This window comes from Falco punctatus (assembly GCF_963210335.1).
Source record: "Falco punctatus genome assembly, chromosome: 5".
In the NCBI taxonomy this organism is placed as follows: Eukaryota; Metazoa; Chordata; class Aves; order Falconiformes; family Falconidae; genus Falco; species Falco punctatus.
Window position 1 is genome coordinate 89,120,530 of NC_137584.1, and position 10,228 is coordinate 89,130,757.

Consider the following 10,228-nt stretch of genomic DNA (forward strand, 5'->3'; position numbering starts at 1 on the left):
TTAAAACCTGGGTCCCGTTTTATTTTCTCCGTTTTTTTCCTCTCCCCCCCCCCCCCCCCCATTAAGTAAAATAAAATGGGCGCGTTTGCAGCAGGCAGGCGTGCACAAAGCAATGTTCACTGAAGTCTAAAAGCGTTCGGCCAAGGAAAACTGACAAGACGGACTAATGAACCGTAGAGACGGCAAGAAAATAGCCAGTATTTGCTAGATTTCAAACCCTCTCTGTCTTCCCCGGACCACCTATCTCGGATTTTATTCTTATTTTGGTAAACGGCTCCAGCCCTTCCCTTCCTAAGCCACCAAGAAGCCAGCGACTCACGGATACCACTTCTATTATTGTAAAGGGTAAATAAAATAAAGACAAAAATTAAAAGCGACAAGAAACAGGTCGAGTTTGCAGGCGATGCTTTTACAAGCTCATCTCGCCAGGTCGAATATGGGAGCAAGCCTTAATGAAGCAATAATAGCCACATTATTCAAAAATTTTCATTTCGATGGAAATTTATCTAAAAGGGACTTAATCATATGCAAATAATAAAAGGAGGCGTAGTGACCCAGCAAGCGATCTGCATACAAATTTCAGCGTGTGCGGCGTTGGCGAGATCATACCTGATCTGTTAGATTTGCTGATCTTGTTATGTCTTCACTGTCCGATTTTGATCCGCCCTCTCTATCGTCTATGACCAAATCGATAGGCATTTTTCCTTTCAAACAGCTAATATACCGGTGGCAGAAATTGTCACATAATTCGTGTACCTACATTATGACAGAGGTTAAAAAAAAAAAAAAAAAAAAAAAAGGAAAAAAGAGAAAAAGGAGGAAAAAGAGAAAAAAAAAGGGGGGGAAGGAAGAAAATATAATCAGGAATACATAAGTAAAATTGACAAGTGCAACCAGTCTCCCCCCTTCACCCCTGTGACATCAAAAGTCCTAAACAGGGGAAACACACTGCAATTATCCCCCTGAGACCTCTAGACGCATCCAGAATTAGGAATAACTTTCTTTTCTCGCAAAATAGAGATATCCCAGAAAATTGACAGTGACAAGATGATTCACAGGCTACAACATATTCAACACCCGTGTTAAATTCATCTGCTCCCGGAGCTGTGGCCATTAGAGAGGTGACCTGCATGGGTGACATTTAAGGTAAACTATTTAATTTCATCCAGTTATTTCATCATAAACCCTTTCCAAAGGGGTATAAGGACAGAAAAAAAAGGATTTAAAAAAAAATAATAAATCCCGATGCACTGGGCTGCAGTACGTTCCAGGCGTCCCTGCCCTGAAAGCCCCAGTCCTCCGCCAGACCCGTACCTGAGCCGCCCCGATGAATGGGCAGATTTTAACACATTTCGGGTAGAGCGAGAACAACCTGCCAGTTATGGTTAGATAAAGTGGCTGAGGCTCCCGAGAAACTTTTCAACTATTTAAAAGCCTCTCAAAATGTTTATTTTTAGGAGAAAGGGAATTCTCTTCTAGGCCAGCTATCAATGACACGTAAAAAATCCTCAGGAAACCAGAGCGCACTTCCAATTTAATGTGAGCTCGGATGACACCGCCTTCTTAGAAATTAGCATTCTCCCTCCCAAGATTGCTAAAATAGCCAGCAAAAAAACCCTGCATTTAGGCTGCAATCTCTTTCTTCTGCTCCGAGGTGTACAATATTCCCAGGAACAAGAGACAGACACAACTATCAACTCTGCTTTGTCTCTGCAAAATGTTACAGGACAATCCGTGCCCTGAGCCTGACCTGCAGATGGCTCTTAAAAAAATAAATAAATAAATAAATAAATAAATGAAATCCCCACTGCAACCAACTGCGGCCGAAGGCTCTCCCCCACCACCAAGAAAAAATAAAATCTTAAAATATAAAAATAAAATCACAATTTCAGGGGGCTTGGCTGAAGCAACCATTTCGAGTCTCATCTGCGGCACCACAGAACTGCAACTATTTATACAAAGCCAGCAAAGTATTACAATGAACACAAGGCCTGGGCGTTCGAGAGCCTGGGTTTAGAGGCTGAAATTGTAATTAAACTGCGAAGAGAAATGGACGCCAAGATTGGTCTTGACACTAATTACCAGAAAGAAAGACATTTATGCAAATTTACCAGAAGCCTGAACTTCAGCAGTACTGAAACGGAGGAAGAAGAAAGAGAGAGAGACAGAGAAAGACAAAAATTACCTTCTCTAATTCCAACAGATGAAACCTTAATACTTGTATGGCTTGAATCATCTGCAAAGATACAAACAACACGAGTATTTATCTCATTCCCGGATTTGGGGATATTTCCCACAGCCGCCCCTGCCGCACTTTGTAGCTTGACTTTTCTCTAGTAGTAAATAAAAAGTTGTTTTGATTTATGGCAATAACACTAAAACTTAATAGCGGTGGTTTTGTGCGCTGTTTAACGAGAAGCGATCTAGAGTTAACAAAAAAAAAAATCCCTATTGCAACGAAGCAACTAAATTATACGGATCATAAACATTTCTTTAAAAAAAAAAACACACACACACACACACACAACCCTCTAAACACCATCGCTGGCTCTTTGCGAAAGCCGGAGCTAGACTCCTCCAGCATAGGCAAAATATTTGTTTATCCTTAAGGGGGGAGAAAAAAAGGGAGAGAGAGAAAAGGGCTCCTTTTGGGTAGGTTTAGCGCAGGGGGGATCTCCGGCCACAGCAACCCTCTGTGCTTCCCCAGGAGCTGCTGAAAAGGTACGTGGAGGGGCTGGCTACAGCCTGGCTAATTCCTCGCTCCTCCCGGGCCGGCCAGCTCGCCCCCAAGCCCCGAGCTCCCCTTTGGAGGTTTGCTTTATCTATATCCTTATGGGATTTTTTACTTCCACGCAATTACCGCATCGTATTTACTTGTAATTATAAAAATCATCATCATCATTAAAAAAAAAAAAAAGGAAGATCCACGTGAGAAATTTTCAATTTAGCACCATCAAACTACCTCTCCAGAAGACATAGAAGTTTTTTCTTTTTCTTTTTCTTTTCTTTTTTTTTTAAATAAATGGGAAGGGAAGGGAGGGTGGTGGGGTGGGGGTGGGGAGAGGAAGAAGTGTTGTTAACTCTTACCAAGTTATCCAGTTCGGGATTAGAGGAAAACAGGGGTTTCTCTGCTCGGATCTAAATACAAGAAAGGGGAGGAAAGGGGGAAAAAATAATAATAATAAAAAAGATGTGAAATATGGAAGCAGAAAAAGCAGGCGTCATTATTTCTTGCTTCATTACACTGTCGGGTCCATTATGTAACCTTTCGTGCAAAGCCCTGACTGCTGGATTTAGTACATCAGCCAAAGACTTGAACAAGTGAATCAAATACACCGAAAAATACCTCCGGAGCTTCCCGGCAGAGCCCCGGCCCGGCTCCCGGCTCCCGGCCGGCCCCCGCCGCCCCCGTCCCCGCCGCTCTTTGGGGGGTGGTCAATGCCCAGATTTCCCCGATATTTTTTTTTTTTTGCTTGGCTGGGGTTTGTTTGGATTTTTTCTTTTTTTGCCTCTTGCAGTAAGAGAGGGGGGAGGGGGAAACGCGCATCTTTATCTCAACAGAGACTTGTTTTTCTCGTTACGATTTTTTTTCCTTTTTTTTTTTTTTTCTGTTACTGTTTCAACCCGGTTTTGCTGACCTGTTTGGCGAACACTGCTATGTCTTCATTGAAAGACTCAGAGGAGCAAACATCGCCTCCCGCTACCCCGGGCTCCCTGGGTGTGCATGTAGCTAATTCACATTTCTCAAAAATCAGTGCTAAAAGAGGGAACAGGGGGTGTCTGAAAGAAAATACAATAGTCACACACACAGAGGGGGGGGAGAAAAAAAATATCATAACGAAACCAACACCCACCCCCCCCCCCCAAACACAACAATAGTTAGTCCCGCAGCAGCGTGGGGAGGGGGCACCCAGCGAGGGGGCTCCGGCACCCCCCGCCGCCTCCCGGCCCCTGCCCGCAGCCATAGCCCCCCGGCCCCGTCTGCCCGCACACACTGCTCATACAACCTTAGGACAAGCTAAGAATAAAACCCAAGCCTGTTCCAGCAGCCATTTTGAATTAACTTTCCTTGTCTTTAGGAAAAAAAAAAAAATTAAAATCCCTGGACGTACACTTCTGCCTTTCATGCTTTTAATTCCCGTTTTCTGCTGGAGGACTGGCTGGGAGCAAAGGTGGAAAAAAAAAACCAGGGGGAGGAAAAAACCAAACCAAAACAGAAAAAGAAACACCCCCCATCCCAATTAAAAGAGAAAAAAAACCTCAACCCACCCACCCCTCTGCACCCAGCGCCGAACCAGCCGACCCACCGGCAGGCGCTGGCCAGCCGGGCTGCCTGCCTGCCCCGCTGCCTGTCCCTCTGCTTGTCCTGCTGCTCGTCCCTCTGCCTGCCCCGCGCCCCCCGAGCCCCCAGCCCCGACCCGCGGGGGAACCAGGTGCTTTCGGGCTGTCCCAGCTTTCAAAGCCCCCCCAGGAGAAAGGCTGCGTGTGCATCTGCTTCCCTCAGCCGCTTAATAATTTAAATAAATAAATAAGCGTGGGCGCGCACACACACATATATATATGTCTATTTGTAACAGCAAGTTAATTTTTATTTTTTCCAAGGGCTTCATACTTTTTTTTTGGGGGGGAGGGGGGTACCGGACACTGCTGAGTTTTACCCAACCCTACTGATTTCTGATAACCCGATAGAGAAACCCAACGACGTGATTCATTTCCCCCCCACCCCCCCCTCACTGTTTTCAGAGCGATTTTAAAAGGCTCTTAAACTCCCCTGCCAGCTCCGGACGGGCAGATTCATTTGAAAAGCATCTGCCGCCCCTCGGAACCCACCGGCTCCGCCACAACGGCCTAGAAACGGCTTTGCAGCTCGCCGCACCGAGACACAGTCAATGCTGTCGGATAAAAAGTTTTTTAAAAATGAAAATTTAAAAGGATAAAATGAAAGAAAGAAAGGAAAAAAATAAAAAAAAAAAAAGGAAAAAAAAAAGGTAAGGGTTGAGAGGAGCAGCTCTACAGTTTTCTCCTCCGCAGCGCACGGAGAGCCGGGCAGGGCGGAAAGTTGGGAGCAGCACTGCCAGCTCCCTGCGCCCCAGCTCCGGGCGCGGATTTACCGCCCGGCGCACGTTGTGCCCTGGGAATATTATTTTCCTCCTCTTCCTCCTCCTCCTCCTCCTCCCCGCCGTGATGCCTGCCGCCCCTCCAGCAAGCCCCGGCTGTTTATTCGATGGAGCCCCCGCAGCTCCCCGTGCCAGGGGCCCCCCAACCCTTTCTCCCGCCGCTTTTAAAAAATACTAATAAAAAAATTTAGAATACAACCCTCTTCCGCGCAGCGCTGCCCGCACCCCCCAGCCCCTTCCCCATCCTTCTCCGGGCCCACACCCCCCCTCCCTCCTTTCCCCCTAGCCCATCCCGCGCAGGTTGCGCGCAGCTTTGCGCGGCCACCTACCCGTAGATGGCATCTTTATCTCTCTTGAGGGCGTCGTTGACGGAGGCGCCCATGGCGGGGGGCATGGCGTTGGCGTGGGCGGCGTGGGGGTACTGGTGCGAGTGGAGCGGCGGCCCGTGGTTGAGGTGGTGGACGGGCTGCATGGGGCGGGCGCCGTGGGGGTCCCCGTACATGGTGGTGGGGATGCCCACCCCCTCCATGCCGCCGTAGTGGGGCAGCTCGTCGTACTGCGGGGCAGAGAGAGCAGAGAGGCGTCAGGGGGGGGGAGATGGGTGGGTTTTGGGGGGTGGGGGGTAGCCCTGCTCCCGGCTGTCCCCCCTCCCTCCCGGGGAGAAGGCGCTGCCCCCCGGGCTCCGCGCCGCCGGGGGGTGCGGGTGTCCGTCCCCCCCCGCGTACGGCCGTGCGGCGCCGGGGAGGGCAGCAGCGGGGCTGGGCTGCCCGCAGATCCCAGAGCCTCCAAGGCTGGGGCGAAACCATCATCATCATCATCATCATCAACATAAAAATGAAAGGGGGGGACCCCCATCCCCAAACCTTCCCCCCCCTCTACCCTCCCCACGAAGAGCAGCCCAATTCTCCCTCCGCTAAACTTTTCCCGCTGGTCAGAAGTCAGGTACCCAACGCAGCGAGGATGCAAAAAACTTCAGCGGCGGGGAAAAAAAAAAAAAAAAAAAAAAAAAAAAGAAGAGGGAAAAAAAAAGGAGCGATTTTTGGGGTTTTCAGCAATTCCACGCGAACGCACTTTTAAAGGCGAAAGGCTGGAAACGCTTGCCCGGGCTCTCGGGATTTTGGGAATGCTTTTTTTTTTTTTTTTTTTTTTAAGGGTTTTCTTTGTTAAAGATTAAGGAGCGAAAGCTAACGCGGTTCCCAGGCAGCGGGGGAAACGGCCACTTTTCATCTATTAAAAGCGAAGGTGTGAATAAACAGTTTTAAAGATCCCTGACACTTGCTTGGACCGAAAGAGTAAAAGGCAAGTTGTCAGCAGAGGAACTTTCCTTCCCAAGCAGCGCTCGGAGGGGCGGCAGGCAAATTAGGCAAGAAAACTTCTTTCCAGGGCTTTTCCCCTTCCCCAAATCCCGACTCGCCCGACTCCGGCTGATTATTATTTTTTTTTCCCCACAAAACTTCAATTTAGGAGGTAGTTGGAAGGAAAAAAAAAAGAAAAAAGGACATCGCATCCAAAATAGAAACAACAATACACATGGCAGTGCATGCTGCTAACTTCTAATTCAAATTAAAGTGACTTTCTTTTAAAAAGAGCTTTTTTTTTTTCAGCCCGTTGCACTACACCTTTTGTGACTGAATAGGAAAAAAGAGGGGGGGGGGGAAAGGAGTGAAAAAAAAAAAAAAGTAAAAAAAAAGTTGTGCTTACTCCCAGCTAGAAGTTATCTTCCGAAAGTGAAGCGGTATATCATCACTAACACAGCAAAATGCTCAGAGACATGCACACATTCAAATATTTCAAGCACTGGTGACTTTAAAAAAGACATCGGTAGGACTAGAGCTACAAAACCAACAAATACAGAGGCTCGGACATATTCACTTACATGCCTGCATGTCATTAATGTATAGAAAGCTTGCCTTTTCCGTGAGAGATCCGGGATGGGGAGTAAAAGAATCAAGAAAATATCAATATATACAGGTTTTAAGCCTACAAGTACGCCTGATCAATCCTCCCGCTCCAGGACACCGCTTTGTGCCCCTGCTCCAAAGAGGAGGGGAAGAAAAAAAAAAAAAAAAAAAAAAAAGAAACTTTTTTCGCAGCGTCTCTGTCAGCCACGTTTCAATATTATTTCACATTTGAAATCCATTTTTTTTTAATACGTACCCTTTGCGCCATCGGCCTGCTTGCTCCCTTCCTACTTCAACTTCTAATATATCCTCTTTAAGGCCAGTGTGAAAAGAAAGAAACGCGAAGTTCCCCCCCCCTCACCCCCCCAAAAAATGCAAAAATCCCTTAGCGTCGCCAGCAATGGAAGCAATCGAGTACAATCTTCGGCTTGCTGGATCTCAGCGAAGCGATACGGTAACTCAGCATTAAAAAAGGAGGAAAAAAAAATAGAAGAAAAAAAAAAATCAACTCTCCCTCCTTCCTTCCCTCCTTCTTTTTTCTTTCTTTCTTCCCTCTCCCCCTGTCTCCCTCTCTCTCTCTTACTCTCCCCCTCTCGTTTCCAAGACAGCAGCGGGGCGAAAGCAAATATCCTTTCCCCAAATCAGGTTTTTTTTTTTTCCTTTTTCTTTTTCTTTTTTTTTTTTAAAGTGCCCCTCAAACCCAACTACCAAGTCTCATGGCTTTTTGCCACTCCGGCTGTCAATCACAGGCGAGGTTGTCAAGGTGGTGAATGACTGATGATGATCCGCTGCGTGTGCTCCCACCGCGCAGGACACCTCAAATGTTAATTTTCGAGCGCGCTCACCCAAAAAAAAAAAAAAGAAAAAAGAAAAATGTATAAAAAAATAATAAAAAATTAAAAATCGAGGGAGGAGGAGAAGGAGGAAGAGGAGGGGGAAAAATTAAAAATTAAAAAGGCTCGCTAACGCGCCGGCTCTCCTTTTATTATGGTTATTATGATGATGATGATGATGATGGGGGTTTTTTTCGCTCCTCCTCGGATCGCTCCTAATTCCTCGCCGGCGCCGGCTCGCTCTGCCCCTGCGCGGCCGCCGGGCGAGGCTGGCGGAGGCGGGCCGGGCGCGGGCGCGGGTGCGGGCGGAGCGCCGCGCCGTGCGGGGCGGGCGCGGGGAGGAAGGGCGGCGGGGGGGGGGGAGGCGCGGCGCTGCCGCCGCGGGCCGCGCGTTGCCGGGCGTCCGCCGCCACCGCCGCGGCGAGCGCAGCGCAGCGCCGGGCTGGAGCAGACTGCGGGAACCCGGAAGTAGTGGTGGCCATAACAGGTCGCGTCTTACACAATGCGCTGGGCGGCAGCAACTCCGCCACCGGCGCAGGGGGGCGCGCCGCCCGCCCCGCGCCCCGCGCAGCGCCCCCGCCCCGGCCGGCAGCGGCGGGAGGAGCCGGGAGGGGGTGGGGGGCACGACACCCCCTGCCGGCCCTGCCCTCCGCCCGGCCGCTGTGCCCACCCCCCCGCCCCCCGGCGGTGCGCGGAGGGGCGCTCCCGTCCCCTTTGTCTGGCGGCGCCGCCGCCCCGCTCCGCGTCCGCGCAGCGCTCCGGGGCCGCGCCGCCGCCCGCCCCTCGCTCCCCCTCCTGCCTTCCCCCCCCCCCCCCCCCCGGCGGCTCCCCCCGCGGCCGCCGGCCGAGTGAGCTCACCCGGCCCCCGGCCGCCGCCGCCGCGCCGCCGCCGACCAATCAGCGCTGCGCCGCCCCGCGCCGCGCCCCCATTGGTCCGGGCGGGAAGCGGGGCTCGGACCGGCGCGCCGCGGGAGGGGGGGGCGCCCCGGAGCGCTGCCACCGCCCCCCCGCCTGGTTCCGCGGCCGCGCTGCCTTGCGCGGGGGGCTGCCCTCCCCCCCATCCGCGTAACCGGGGGTCCGCTCCCGGCCACAAACACAGCCGTCCCTCCCTGCGGGCCCCCTCCGCCCCGCGAGCGGGGGGCTCGCCGTGCCCCTTCCTCCCCGTACCTGCGGGCCGGGCTGCGCGGAGCGCCGGGAGAGCTGCCCCGGCCCCATCGCATCTCCTGCCGGGGACGGGCAGGCGGAGAAGGAGGACCCCCGCCACCCGGCAGCCCGGTGCAGCGGTCCCCGAGTGAGCTGCCGTGCGTGTGTGCCGGTGGTGCTGGTGGGTTACTCCGGTAAGGCCCCCAGGGCCGGGGGCTCGCTGCTCCGTCCCCGCCGGCACGGCTCAAACTTCAGGGAAACCCGTTTCCAGCCCCCCCGCCCCCCCAGCCCCCCGCCCCTTTCCGCTAGGACCGGCCTTTTATCCCGGCGAGGGAGATAAAGACCTCTCAGGTAAGAGCCGTTTTCATGCACTAACCCCCCGCCCCCCGCCCCACGCGTGCCTGGGGGGACCCACGGCCTCGGGGCCCACTTCCGTGTCTCGGTACCCGGGGCACGGCGCTCGGTAGCGAGTCCCCATCTCACAGGTCCCTTGTTGGGGGGGGGGGGGCTGCAGCCTGACTCCCAGGGATGCAATCTCCTCCTCTCCCCGTCCCTTCTTCCTTCCCCCCCTTAAAAAAAACAACCAGCAAACCCCTAAATTCAAAAAACCCCCATCCTTTTAAGCGTCTCCACCAGGCCTTTATAAGATTAATTCAGCGCAACCCAGCCTAAAACACTTTTACAATGTAATTACAGTCGTACAAATTGTTTGCCCAAACCTCATTCTGGATAAGGATTTTACAATTAGCAAACAGTTACTGCTCTTAGGGCTTGGTGCGAGAAATCGCGCTGCCGCCTCTCCGCTTGCAATATACCGGCCATAAAAAAAAAAAAAAAAAAAAAAAAAAAGGCTAATCCGGGCAGCAATTAATCATCTATTAAAAGGGGAAAAAGTAAAAGGACAGTTCCGCGGTCTCTCGGTAAACTCCTGCCGCGGCGGACGAGCTGCGCGGCAGCGGCCACCCGCGCAGCATCGCGCCCCGCTGCCTTTCTACGCGAGGCGGCTCTTCTTTTTTTTTTATTTATTGTTTTCCTTTTTTTTTTTTCCCCAAAAACTTGCTGTTTTGCAGGAATCTATTGACGCTTCCCCATCGCACGGTGCAAAGGGAGAGGAGGGAAAAAAAACCTAGGGATACGGGGGGGGGGGATAAAAAGCCAACAGCAAGGGGTGGGGTGGGTGCTCGGGTCGGGCAGCGGCCGCGGTGCGGGCCGCGGTGCTGCGCGGTCCCCGTCC

At 51.9% G+C, this 10,228-nt stretch overlaps 1 protein-coding gene and 1 long non-coding RNA gene across 5 annotated transcripts in view; one reads left to right on the forward strand and one right to left on the reverse strand.

Annotated features, from left to right (window-relative positions):
• Positions 1 to 8,769, reverse strand: part of MEIS1 (Meis homeobox 1) — a 109,163-nt gene extending 100,394 nt beyond the window's left edge. The window contains exons 1-6 of one of the 4 annotated variants that reach the window (XM_080388266.1): positions 8,710 to 8,769; positions 5,447 to 5,673; positions 3,639 to 3,780; positions 3,088 to 3,138; positions 2,186 to 2,236; positions 610 to 756 (exon numbers count right to left, since the gene is read on the reverse strand). In XM_080388266.1, the coding sequence (XP_080244392.1) occupies positions 610 to 756; positions 2,186 to 2,236; positions 3,088 to 3,138; positions 3,639 to 3,780; positions 5,447 to 5,646 (591 nt within the window). In that variant the 5' untranslated portion in view covers positions 5,647 to 5,673; positions 8,710 to 8,769. The other 3 variants (XM_080388265.1, XM_080388264.1, XM_080388267.1) reach the window with 3 other exon arrangements.
• A 520-nt stretch (positions 8,770 to 9,289) lies between these two features.
• LOC308064212 overlaps positions 9,290 to 10,228 on the forward strand; it is a 35,210-nt gene continuing 34,271 nt past the window's right edge. Inside the window, exon 1 of the long non-coding RNA XR_013928310.1 lies at positions 9,290 to 9,345. This is a non-coding gene — a long non-coding RNA (uncharacterized lncRNA). The remainder of the gene's footprint in view (positions 9,346 to 10,228) is intronic.